The sequence below is a fragment of the Neltuma alba genome, unplaced genomic scaffold (assembly GCF_004799145.2).
Source record: "Neltuma alba isolate B1F8T4 unplaced genomic scaffold, ASM479914v2 tig00006763_pilon, whole genome shotgun sequence".
NCBI lineage: Eukaryota > Viridiplantae > Streptophyta > Magnoliopsida > Fabales > Fabaceae > Neltuma > Neltuma alba.
In genome coordinates, this window is record NW_021634573.1 from 209,764 (window position 1) to 223,850 (window position 14,087).

Genomic DNA, 14,087 nt, shown 5'->3' on the forward strand with positions numbered 1-14,087 from the left:
TCTCTTCTCTTGAGTTTTAAATTTCTGCTGTTCTATCACCTTGCTCTATTGCAAGGAGGGTTCGTTTAATCCTGGGGAGTGCCGCCTTTTATTCTAACCTGTGTGGCGGAATAACTCTTAAGGACAGTGTTTTTAGACACGACTAGAACCATATTTTTTTTAATTATTTTTGTAGGTGTTGTCAATAGCCACTTGTTTTGATGAGAAAAAAAAGAATAAAGGTGTGGATTGCTCCAAATTAATTACTGAACTTTAGAATGCCAAGTGAATACTTTAGTGCAAAAATGCATTTAAACCCAAATATTTTTATATGTAAACATGACATATATAATCCAAGCCATGTTCTTTCTCACAGCTGACTGGTATAAACTTCAATATTTGTTAGCTTAGAAGGGACATTGCAATGATTTTGACACTTGAGTAACATTGCTCTAATATGTTCTTTAGGATGACCAATATTTGGGGTAAAAATGCCCCTGTAGTAGCATTAAATTTTAGACTAAGTATTTTATGAAGCAAAATATTATGAATAATGTAATTTTTTTTTTTAAGCTTAAAAGGCTAAGATTTTCTCAAGCCAATTCATTAGGACTGTTGACCTAGGTAGGGAGGGCTACCTAGCCCCTCACCACGTAAAGAAAACATGTATTTAAATAATTTAGAATTGAGTAAATTTAAAATTGGTTTTTTTAATTTTTTAAATTTCTGATATCCCACGTAAAGAATGTATATTAATTTTCATATTGTTATCATTGTTGTGTCGTTGGCATTTTTGGTTGAGCTTGTTGTTCCATTTTAAAATCATTTTTCATATATGACAACGTTTTAATGCGAAAACTAACGAACAAAAACGTTGAAAACAAGTCTCAGTAATTAATCAATGTACTTTCATTAGTCTACTGAAAACTGCATCTGGCTAACCATCCCCGAAAATGATTGGTAATGCATTTATTGTTACAATGTCATTCATGAAAGCTCTATATAAACGGTTCGAATTTAATTAGAAGCACAATCATATGTCTCATGAGATGGCTTCTCAACCAGGCATTCTCACAGATTGGCCATGGAAGCCCCTTGGGAACTTCAAGGTTTATTCTTTTCATTTGCTTTCCCTATAATTGTCTCTCAATATCTCCTTGCTTTTCTGCGCTTTTTTTCTTTGTTTTTGTGTTTTCTTTTAATACTTGAAAATTGAAATATACTCTCCTCTTTTTTTGACAGAAATATACTCTCTTTTCATCTTAATATTTGATGTATATTATTGTTGTGTCCAAGATATACCGTTTCTTTTGCCTACTTGCCTTGCAGCATTTACTACTATATTTATATCAAAATCAGTATGCTCTTCTAGTTTTATTTATAAGGCAAAGAGAATTTTTTTAGTCTTTCATAAATATTACAGCATTAAATTTATTATATGAATTATACACTTTTATTCTTAATTTATTGTTTTATTGACTATTATTTTGAAAAGTATATATAAAGTAAAGTTATTAAATTTTAAAACAAAGTTGATGAAATTTAGGATTCTCTTAATTTCAATAAAATATGCTAGAAGTCTCTTATAAGTAAAACTAAAGTAGAACCTTACATATTGACAAGTTATCTTGATGTAATGAGTTTTGATAGTAAATTCAATTTGCATTCATTAAAGTTGACTTATTAATCCGTTTCTTTCCTGTGTTTGCATAACGATGGATGAACATTGATCAGTACCTAGTATTGGCCCCATGGGTTGCCCACAACATTTATTCTGTAGTGTTGAATGATTATGTAGAAGAACCATTTTACTATTTGGTGCTCCCATTTCTTTTGGCGAGAATGCTTCACAACCAAATATGGATTTCTCTTTCTCGTTATCAAATTGCCAAGGGCAACAACAGGATTGTTGATAAAGGCCTTGAATTCGATCAAGTTGACAGAGAAAGCAACTGGTTCTCTGCTCTCTCTCTCTCTCATTTAATTATTTATATGCTCTCTGTGGTTCTTGACAAATATAACTAGGAGAATCAAGGAATTTGGATTCAATAAATATGTTATGAATATTAATTTTTACCCCAAAATAACCTCAATCAATAATTGACGGGAAAAGTAACATCTAACGCCCTGATATTATTTCTTAGTAAGATCCAGCAACTTAATCTTATTTATGATATATCTAGCATCTCTGATATTGTTCAATTACATTCAGCACCTTAATTTTATTTATGGTTTTGGGTGCTGGATGTACTAAAATTAAGGTGTAGGATGCAATTTAAAAATTAAAACCATTTGGGTGCTAGATGTTACCTTACCAATAATTGATCAAATACTTCTCTTTTAGTGAGAATAAAAAAATAATTTTTTTATAAATGCTTTAGACAAGTGACTATTATTTCTTATAAATAGCATTAAAGTGAACCCTTGCAAAAAAATTCTCTTATAAAAAAGACCAAGATGAGTAATTAAATTAATATTCAATGACTGACTCAATGATCTTCCTTCTCTTACAAATCATTATATAAGTATGTATGTATGTATAATATATGGCAATCACTTGAAATCAACAGGGTTGAAACCAAATTTATTAAAAGCCTATTCCGGAGTCTTTTTTATTATAACACACTTGTTAAACAATTCTTGTAGGGATGACCAGATTTTGCTGCATGGACTCTTGTTATACATAGGGTACATGACATTACCAGGGAATAATTCTCCCGTGCCTTTGTGGAGAACAGATGGTGTGGTTCTCACAGCTTTATTGCATGCTGGTCCTGTGGAGTTTCTCTACTACTGGCTTCACAGAGCTCTTCATCATCATTTTCTCTATTCTCGCTACCATTCTCACCATCATTCTTCTATTGTCACTCAGCCTATAACTTGTAAGATATTTTTTTTCACTTGTACTGTCCATTTATTGATCACATATTGGGGTTCTATGCTTAATGTAAGTGCGTACATATATATATAAAGATAATTATATTAATAAGTTTTTGAAATTAAATCTTTTTTTTTTTTGGCAGCTGTGATTCATCCGTTTGCTGAAATTGTAGCATATTTTCTTCTATTTGCAATACCAAATATGATAATAATAATGTTCACAAGAACTACCTCTATGGCCTCCATTTTTGGTTACGCATTTTATATCGATTTCATGAACAACTTGGGTCACTGCAACTTTGAGTTCTTCCCGAAGAAGCTCTTCTCTATCTTTCCCTTCTTCAAGTATCTCTGCTACACGCCAACGTAAGTCTCAATTATGCTACCTTCATGATATATATAATTCCTTAGTCAAAGTTCTATAATTGTAAAAATATCATCATTTTATCGATAGCATCCCAAACAAGTGATCATAACTGAAATATCAATTCTTAAATGATTTATATTTTATCATAATTAACTTGTAGGTACATGAAGCAAAAGGAGGATGAGGAAGTGAATATTATTTTTTAAAAAAAAAATTCGATAGACGTGCATATGCATTGGTTGAAGATAGTTAGAATATTTTCGGAGAAATAAAAGTGGAATGTAGAACAGTTAAAGCTTTCCCTTCCTTTAACCTAGCAAATATCTCTTAAGATATCATTCTAGAACCATGTCAAAAGGTTACAGTGAAACAGTGTTTAATTGCATGGACAATGTCAAACTGTCCCAAGAAATATAATATATATTAAGTCTCCATAATTGATTTTGTATGAAATGGTGACCACCTTGCAAACTTTACCAATTAACGGAAGTTGATAATTTTTCTCCAAATCCTCTAAATCCAAATGTGAGGTCGTTTCTTTTTCTGCCATATCTATGAATTAATTTTTTAGCCATTAACATCTGGTTCCTTAATTCTACTTCTTCACGGATTTTCATTCATATTGAATGAATATAATTATTTCTGCTATATATTCTGTTCTCCATAGATGTGTGTGTGTGTGTGTGTGTGTAGAATGCAGAATAGTTAACTTAGGAAATCATTGCCGCAGGTTTCATTCACTGCATCACACCAAATTCAGAACAAATTACTCTCTTTTCATGCCAATATATGACTACGTTTATGGCACTTGGGATGAATCCACAGATGATACTTACGAAGCATCATTGAAGAAAACAAAGGACTTGCCAGATGTGGTTCACTTAACTCATTTAACAACATCAGATTCCATCTACCATCTTCAATTAGGCTTTGCTTCTTTGGCCTCAAACCCTCAAACACCAAAATGGTACCTTTATTTGATGTGGCCCTTCACATTTGTTTTTAAGCTAATGGCTTGGATCCTTGGTCGTACCTTTGTCTCAGAAAGGAATAATTTCGAAAAGCTCAATTTGCAAACATGGGTTGTAACAAGATTTACTCAAGAAGTAAGAATTTGGTTGTTGTAACTTATATTACATTTTTATCATTGTGACCTTCTTAATTCCTCTTTTATAATACAGTATCTCTTGAAAAGGAAGAGCAAAAGACTTAACAAGATCATAGAAGAGGCAGTTCTTGAGGCTGACTCAATGGGCGTTAAAGTTCTTAGTCTAGGGCTTCTAAATCAGGTTACTTCACATCATTTCCCTCTTTACTTTCTTTTAATAACTTTAATTTGCTGAAATATTTAAACGCTTTTTATGCATATGCAGAAAGAAGAGCTCAATGCCTATGGCCAATTATATATTCAAAAGTTTCCAAAACTAAGGGTAAAGGTTGTAGACGGAAGTAGCTTAGCTGCTGCCATTGTTGTGAACAGCATTCCCAAAGGGACGAAGCAGATTCTTCTGCGGGGAAACTTTGATAAGGTTTCTTTTGCTATAGCCAACACTTTGTGTGAAGCAAATGTTCGGGTAAGAACACACACAGAGACAATCTTCCATGTCTTTAATTTTTTTTAAAATTTTAACTTCATACGGCAGTGAAACCATGTAAAGCCTAATAAACTTTATGAAAGTAATGAGATTACTTTGATTTACCAAGATCTGAAAATTTGGTTAGCAGGTGACTACGTTATATCAAGATGAGTTAACAAAGCTTCAACTGGGACTCAACACAAAGCCTAGAGCACTTTCAACAGCTTCTTATGAGAAGAAGGTAAAAGAATTCGGCAAATTTCAAAATTTGACATTTTTCACCTTATTTAATGGAATTTTTTTATTACATGATGCAACATTTTGCAGATATGGTTGGTAGGAGATGGATGGGATGAAGATGAACAAAAGAAAGCACCAAAAGGAACATTATTCATACCATTTTCTCAATTCCCTCCAAAACAAATGCGAAAAGATTGCTTGTACCACTATACTCCGGCAATGTTGGCTTCTCCTTCAATCACAAATATGTATTGTTGTGAGGTTAGCAGCTAGCCTCAAGTCTGACAGTTTTACTTTTGATTTTGTTTTCATGCTGATAATTTAAAATTGTTTAAAACTATAACTCACTTCAATCCTAAATATAAGAACTAGTTGAAGTGTCATAAATATAAAAGTTAATTGAAGTGTTCACTTATGTTTTTCTGATATGAGATAATTCTAATTATGTTACCACATAATTTGTTTGTTTTTCCCATCCATCTCTAATCACAGAATTGGCTGCCAAGGAGGGCAATGAGTGCTTGGCGTATAGCAGGAATAGTGCATGCGTTGGAAGGATGGAACGTACATGAGTGTGGCTCTACCACTTTCAGTATCACTCAAGTTTGGGATGCATGTATTCGTCATGGTTTCAAACCTTTGGACGCTCCTCTTTGATCATATCATGTTTCAGTAATTATTACTACGAACTTAAGACACACATATATAGACGCGGATGCTTTGTTTTGTTATGCTGATCATGAGTGTCTTAAACTTGTACTAATTTAACATATAAAGTTGTATAATGTTCTTTGGACACTCGTCTTTGATTAAGTCACCTTTTATTAATGGTTTCAGTAGATTTAGACACGTATGAATAATTTCTCTTTGCCTGTGTTTGTTGCACGTATAATAACACACCCCACTTTTGCAATATTTAATAATGCATAGTATGTCAGGGACATTCAACTATTAGAAACGAAAACCTTTGAATAATCAGTATGAAAGAATTCATTAAATGTGTATTTACATTTCGAATACAAGGAGTACTGATCCTATGTACATTAGGGACCTCAATCTTTCAAAAAAAAAAAAGATCGAAAATAATTCAAGGGAATGAATTGTGAATCATCTCATGTGAGAACACCTTTTGAGCTCTCCTTTCTGATAGATATCCTTCTTAGACAGACTAATAATACCCGATTGCTGCTCAACCTTTTTGATGAGAAGCTTCAGTAGTGGAACCTTTGATAGAGTTCTACAGGAACCCGCCATGATCAGCTTTTTCTGCACAAATATTTACAAGCGTACTCTCAAAACAATGAAACACAAGCCAGATACATACAATAAACATACAGCAAAAAGCATAAAATACCTTGCCACGTGTGAGAGCTACATTTATCCTATGCCAGTCTCCAAGCAGAGAAGACGCACAGCTTGATGGGTTTTCACTGGACCTCACAAAAGATACTAATATACAATCTTTATCTCTACCCTGGAGAAGGGGGGGAAACCATATGAATGACACTCGTATTTCTATAACAAAACATTTTAAAAAGAAAAAGCATAAACAATTCAGTGATGCCTGACATAAGTAGACTACTGAACTGAGAGCCTGTTTGTTTATACTTCAACAAAAAAAAAAAAAGTGATTTTAATTAGGCTACAAGGAGTTACTGAGAGAATTCTAAGCTAAAAATAAAGGGTTATTAGAAGAAACTTCATTTTCAGCTTGTTTTAACAAGCAGAGTCAAAATCACTTGTCAAAATAAACTGACAATAGATTTTCTTCCAGTAACCCCTCGTGTTTAGCTTAAGGCTCTTTCAAAAACTCCTCGTGTAACTCCATCAAAATCACTTCTTTTTGTCAATCTAAAACAAAGAGGCTCTGAATTATGAGGAGAATTAATGATTTAAAACAGTAGAGTAATGCAAGCTAAGTAATCTTAACATGTACATAAGACGAACCTGGTATTTGTCAATTGTATGAATCTCCAACGAGGTCACGCAAGCAGCCTGGCGGATGAGGTTTGCCTGGGAATTGTAGGGGGTAATAATGCCAACTTGTTCTTCTCCAATTCCATTTTTTATCAATGCCTTTGCTATCTACATTTCAGGCAGAATAAACAATTGTTTATAACAAGTCAGATGGCTTGAAATATGAAACGAATTGCGGGCAAGAGAGCAGATTTATTATCTTGAGAGATACCTCAACAATTATGTGAGCTTCAACAGGGTTATTTATGGTCTTCTGTTCTCTCGCCTCTAAAGCGGGCAATTTATCTATGATGGAATATGATGAGATTTACATTAATTATTCTAAAACGACAATGAGCATAAAAAATTAAAGACGAAACGTCATCTTTACATACCAGTATCAATAAATATCACTGGCCTGTCTGGATTCAAAACCTGCATCATAACCCCAAAAAATGGAAATTTTACATCCTTGTAAATATAGTCAATTGTGTACGAGATAAAATTGTTTCGGTGACATCAAGTTCACACAAATCTAAAATTTTTCTAACCCAGGTGAAAGGCAATAAATATAAAATAAACCTTGCTGCAAGGTAAAGATCGAAGATCAATATTCTATATGGATCACTGGCTTGCTTAGCCAAGTCCCATGTCTTTATTTATAGCTAATAACTCAAGGATATAAAACTTCAGATAGTACAATAAAATCTAATTAGTCAACATGTTTATTGTAATCTAAATGATACACATGATTGCAACACTCCTTGAGGTTGGATAATAATCAAACTTCACCATTGCAGAGAAACACAATATAAAATGAAAATGCCAAACACAAGCCTGTTTCGGAGTTGGAGTCAAAGCCAATCCATGGAGTCTCCAAGCCCTGTTTAATTTTCTATGCGAACCCTTCATTTTAAGAAAAAATGTATTGTTGCATTCACCTTAGTATCATACTATTAGCTTCTTCTCACATGAAGTAGCCAAATTATGCTGTTTTAGATAAGCATCAGACAACCAGAATTTCAGTCAACATAATGTGCCTCACTATTGGCAAGTGAGAACTATGTAGCAAGGCAACCCTGTCACCGAATTCAATGAATTTGCATTTGCACCCACAGAAGCCCGTACACATGCAAAAACAATTGAGTAGCAGAAGGAAAATATGCGGCAAAAACCCTTGAAGATGGTTGGCATGGGGAAAAAAAAAGGTAGAATTAATGACACCAAAAATGGCATACAATCAAAATTAAAATTGCTTCCTTCAATTAGAAGCTTGTTGAATAAATAAAATTCTGTCAAAAATGGAAGTCCATTAAAAATTAAAACAATAAAAACCTGAAAGATAGTAGTCTTACATTTTTTAGCCAAGGTAAGCCCCATTTTAAGGTAGAGAACTCAAGTTTTGCATTAGCAATCTCAGTGGAACCGCAGCTTAACCTATCACCATATATCAAGGCATTTGACAGGTCCATGATGCCCTGACACATACGGTACTGTATATATTTCAAATTAGCACGTAATTAAATAGATAATGAAAGCAAACGAAACAAACATCTTTAAAATCACAAGTACCTGACTCTGTAGTGCTGAAATTGCTTGTGGATGTGCTTCTGAGAGCCTACAAAATAAACTTACACCCATTCCATTCTCTCGAGCTTCTGCACTCTAGGAATTATTTGACACAAATTTGAAAATGGTTACCCACAGTTTTATGCCAAAAAAAGATGATAGTGGTTGGTAGTGATACCTGTACAAGCGGAGGAAGTTGATAGTGATCACCCACAAGTACAAACATTGAGGAAAACATGAGCGGACCCAAGGACACCTGACATAGCAACCATTTGATGCAAAGTTATATCAAATTGTTTAGTTGTTTTAACTGAACACCATCTTTTTTGCTACTACTTTGGCATTGAAACTACATGAGCATAATTTCAATGTTGAACAGAAACAAGCATGAAAAGCTTAGGTTTAATCTTCAGGCTATATTATAGACCCATTTGTCTCTCATTCCAGGTATCACACCCACGTAAGGGCAGGATCTAGTCCCTGATATCCGGTAAATTCAGGAAGGCCTAAGCACTGTTGAGGGTTGAAGAGGAAATAAAGAATACTCAATTTTAACATCTACATCAAGCTGGCTTGCCATTTTGGGTAAATTCTTTCAAGACGAATACTTTGGTTCAGGGACAGAGGGGACACAAATCAATTCCAGGATTAAAATATCCTGCAGGATCCTTTTCTGCTGATGGGTTCGTCTGAACAAAATTTTTAAAACTACAGTTGTACATTTGTACATACCATGACAAGTATCGCAAGTATTTCAAAAATACAAGAAGGTAAGAAGTAACATACTGGTAGAGTTGTCTGCCCAGCTTCGTCCATAATGCATACATCAAAAGTCCTGTTGGCAAGCAAGGGACTGGTGATGCCCAGACATGTAACTGCAACTACTTTAACTTGTTCTAACCTTACTTTGATCTCATCAACATTTTGTACATTCGTTGCTGTCAATTGTGACAAGATTGAGTAAAACTACTCCCCCAAATCAAAAGGAAGATTGAAAAGAACTAATCAGCCAACCTGAAAGGCAGTGTTCTCTAACCTCCTCATGCACAGCTTCATGTCTTCCAATACGTACAAAATCAATTCCCTACAATTTAAATTTCAGCATGCTATGAATCTTATACTTGAATTACAAGGAACCACACTGTAATACAGTGAATTGGATGTTTTTAGAATACAATGTTCAGGAGTGTGCACTATAGTGGTAGGATTGTGAATCTAGAAAGTAATCAACAAACTTATTTCAATGACCCAAGGGTTTTCAAGAAAATAAATTTATCTAGCAATGCATAGGTGAACGTATAATTTCAACATAGGCTTGTCCTTAGCCCTGGATCCAAACCCAGGGGACTTTTCTTGTTTTTGGTGACAAAACCCAGGGGACTTTAACATGGAGTGTATTAGAGATATAGTATTTAAACCCGTGATGGCCTTCTAATAAGATCACATGCTTTAAGAAGCTACAACCAACAAGAAAACGAAAGCAAATACCTGAGCTTTTAATTTGATAAGTAAATTATCTACAGCTGAGTTTGTATAGGCTGTCAGCAAAATAGATGTGCCTCTGATTAATAATGCTTTGACAGCATGAACCATGGTTGATGTCTTCCCTGTTCCAGGCATTCCTAGTATGAGTGCGTAATCCTTTGCTGTAAGAATCTGATAATGAGTAGCAAAGCAGATTCACAAAGAAAGGTCAATTCCAGGTAAAACTGTGAATAAAAGTTGCTGAATAAATCCGGGACATTAATGAAAGAAATTCAGATTCGATTGGAACCTTGAGGATTGATCTACGCTGATCATCATTCAAACTCTTCTCTGACCACACATATGATATTGCTGGGTCCTGACTGACCATAGATCCACTGTCAAATTTGGGAGCCTATAGGCAACAAAGCAGCAGGACAGAATAAGATGATGTAGCTTGTAAGGAAGACAAAGTTGGGAGCCTGAACATGATAGCAAGCAACTCACCTCAAGATCAACAATCATTTTCCTCAGATGAGCACTTTGATCATTTTGTAGGAAAAGTTGTACTAGATTAAACCTTTTATGGGGGAAAAAGTCACAAATGAATCATATAAGTAAATAAATTTGAACACTGGCAGATGTCTTGAAAACCGAGGTTTGAATTAAGCAATAACCAGACAAGCACCTCATAACAGCAAATGAAGTCACAGTTTCATCTTTATCAATCCTCCAAACCTGTTTATAAAGATCTTGGCTAGTGGAGAGGCTTCCAGGAATCCGCAGTCGCTTTGAAAAGGAAGCCTAGAAGATTGAAAGATAAACAGTTATCATCTTGGTAAGACAACCATATCAGCAAGGATTCTGCTTCTTCTAATCCTTGGCAATATAGCTTTAATAGATGAGCAAAGGAAGTAAAATGCCCAATGCAAGAGCGTAAAGAGTGTAAATAACAGAAACCGAATGAAAGAAATTAATATACTCACAGAAACATGGGCATGACTAATGTCTGTAATCACCCCACTAGCAATAGCTTGACGGCTAGATTCAGTGCTCAATATCTAAAATGTTACACAAAATAAACAATAATTAATTAGTAGTATGAGACAATTAGTGAAAAACAATAATATGGATAATCCTTTGCAAAGTAAGTTGATATACTTAATATTTTATGGGAATAAAACAACAATCACACGATGGTTAAACCATGAACGACAAAATTATAGCCAATCAAAATACAACCCGAGGTAAAAGAATAAGTATAACATAACATGAAACTGTGGGGTAAGAGCAAAAGAGGGAAAAATCATTTCCAGGTTTCTGTTTGAGCTTGGATTTGATTATACTTCACTGCTTCATGCATGTTCAATGTTACTTTTCTTAAAATAAAGATGTGAGTCTCATTAAATCATCGAAATAATAACAACAACAACAGTAATGATAGAGACAAATCTCAATTGTAACTGAACATCACATTAAAAAAGCACAAGCGCTCATGTCAAATATTAATTTTCCTGAAGCTATTTCAAGACAAATTGTATACCATATATCTCAATTCAGTTGATTAAAAGTAAGAAAATGACTCGTACCACGTAGTCTCCACTTCTTAGTTTGATATCCAAATAGTTTGTTGAAGCAATAGAAGGATCACCATCAGACACTTCAGATAGAGAAGATGGATTACATCGTACAAAACGATAAATGAAACAATTATCTTTAAGAGATTTCGGACATGGAATCTTATTTGAAGCATCAAGGATAACAGAAGAAAGGCCAGTACTATTCTGACTTTTAAAAGTATGTGATCGCCACATCTCTTTCTTCACAAGCTGCAAAGGTAAAGAAAGTGAAGAATAGACATTAAAAAAAACTAATATAAAGAACACTGCTAATATAAACATAGAAGAAACCTCAGTGGGGGCTAATATAAAGAACCCTGCCTTAAAATTATACCTCAGTCTCTTTTGCTTCTAAGTCAATCAGCCGATCCCAATGGCAGAGGAACTTACTATAAGTAGATGAAAGGTGATTAGTATGTGAGTCAAACAAATCTCCCAATCCACTACTCTTCGCACTTCCTCCTTGAACCTAAAGCATTTCAATAGATCACACAAAAAGATTAACAAATAAAAGCTTTAACAAGATATAAAACTCAAGATATGCTAAAGTTCATGGAAATCTTGGAATAAAAACACTGTCTACAAGATCAGAATATTGTAACTCAACACAAGCCATTTTGATTTTATTGGAATAGTATTAATTTGTATCCCACATCAACTCTGTCATAACCAACAAGCTTAAATCTATTTTGCAATGTTAAGAAAATAAAAGTATATTGCAACTTAGTTTATCTCTTAATTTGCATGCGACAGCATTTTCCAAATTTCATATACCCGTGCAACAAAATCCACAGGTACATCCTAGTTATTCTAAATTCCAAAACATTCATGGTTGGATATTTGCATCTTTTTATGATTAAGGCATAAACAATTGACTCGTCTGGAAAACAATTAAATTTTCTACAACTTTTGAGGTCCAACGCCCTGATTTTAAAAAAAAAAAAAAGGAAGGAAAGTGGAAATAGAGGTATTTATATCTTAACTGAAAAGATTCTAGAAAATGAGGGGGGGGCCACCGATGAGATTTCCAACTCTTCTAACAATCTAGCATCTTATTATCAAGAATAAGGCATAAATATAAGATAAATGATACTGAATTACACACAATAGTTGCAATGATCATGATCAGGAACGGAAACACTCAGCAACAGGCATTGTTGTGCTTTTTAAATAGCATGATAGTCATGAAGGTTCCTTAGATTTAAGACAAAAAAATCATACTTTAATGTTATTGTTTGTTTATATTAGAAACATAGTATTTAAGTTGGCAACTCAGAAAAGATCATGTTATTTAAATTTAAGACAATCAGGAGAAAGCAAATTCAAGTATAGCTTATCATGAGTGAACAGGTCAAAAACAGTTATAGCAATTTTCTAAACCCCTTGAACAAGTACCTTATGATAAATGCTGCAAACATTAAGATGGCGACAACCTCTGCAAATGCTTGGACTCTGCAATAGAAAGATGAAGAAATGGGTAGCGACATCTGATAAAATTATAAACACCGTGTAAAAATGTGGAATAAGCACATGCCTGTAACATTGGAGGCAGTTGTTGTGTGGTTAACGCCCTCAGAATATCACTTGCAAGTTCATTTCGTCGCATGATTAGCCCAACTAAGTCAGATCTTTGAACCACAATGCCCTTCATACAAAATAAAAATGATCAGACTGCTCGTCTTATTAAAAAGATATAGCTAATTAGTATCAAAATAACCTTACTTCTGTCTGATCTGAGCGGAGATAATATAGAAGACCAGAATCAATATTCTTCAGGTACCTATCAAATTAAACCATGCAAAATAAATAAAAGAATGTTTTCTAAAATATTTTAGCATAGATATACTGCTAGAAAAAGATTATGCACCTTTCAGACATCAGAAGAGTGTACAAGATCACTTGGGCACGATGTTCTATAGATGACTGCATATATCAAATGCAATTGTCATAAGAAGAAATATCATACAAGAAAACTCGAAGTGAGTGATGTTTTATGCATTCTCGTAAGGATATAAATCCAAACCAACATTTTATGACATCTATTAGTAGTATGAACCAGAATATTGCCTGGCCAGACATTGCCTTCCCTGTTTTGAACTCTAATGGCATGACCTTCTCATCTTCATTTCCCTTTGGTAGAACCTTCACACTGACAGAAGCATCAATCATCCCTTTCAAACCATATTTAGGAGCCCATGCCATCTCCTCAATATCAATTACCTGCATTTGCCACAGAAGCTCACATTTGAAGAAAGCAAACCAAAGAAGGAACAACAAAATTTTGTTAGACATGTGGACAAAGCTTTGGTCCCAACATCTCGCAAAGCTTATTTCTCTCTCCAACAAACATTAAATATCATGACAAAAGTCTGAACATCCCATCTTTATTATTTTTAGATTGAGACAATTACATGAGTATGTACAAACATAAGGTGG

At 34.0% G+C, this 14,087-nt stretch overlaps 2 protein-coding genes across 2 annotated transcripts; one reads left to right on the top strand and one right to left on the bottom strand.

Annotated features, from left to right (window-relative positions):
- The first annotated feature begins 1,025 nt into the window (after positions 1-1,025).
- Positions 1,026-5,700, top strand: LOC114751129 (very-long-chain aldehyde decarbonylase CER1-like). The gene is made up of 10 exons (XM_028939791.1): positions 1,026-1,088; positions 1,714-1,934; positions 2,626-2,861; positions 3,003-3,225; positions 3,957-4,332; positions 4,408-4,515; positions 4,600-4,800; positions 4,952-5,044; positions 5,131-5,304; positions 5,536-5,700. Exons 1-10 carry the CDS (start codon positions 1,029-1,031, stop codon positions 5,698-5,700), a joined length of 1,857 nt encoding a protein of 618 aa, XP_028795624.1. The 5' UTR covers positions 1,026-1,028.
- A 309-nt stretch (positions 5,701-6,009) lies between these two features.
- Positions 6,010-13,871, bottom strand: LOC114751130 (DNA replication ATP-dependent helicase/nuclease DNA2; the record flags this gene model as incomplete). Its single annotated transcript, XM_028939792.1, has 23 exons — positions 6,010-6,309; positions 6,398-6,517; positions 6,991-7,128; positions 7,232-7,305; positions 7,395-7,434; positions 8,355-8,492; positions 8,572-8,664; positions 8,747-8,824; positions 9,355-9,506; positions 9,583-9,652; positions 10,057-10,224; positions 10,343-10,447; positions 10,540-10,612; positions 10,721-10,836; positions 11,019-11,093; positions 11,622-11,692; positions 11,822-11,861; positions 11,986-12,120; positions 13,047-13,103; positions 13,186-13,296; positions 13,374-13,431; positions 13,519-13,574; positions 13,719-13,871. Coding segments are annotated over 23 exons (2,280 nt in total), but the record flags the coding sequence as incomplete, so codon positions are not given.
- Positions 13,872-14,087: the final 216 nt, after the last annotated feature.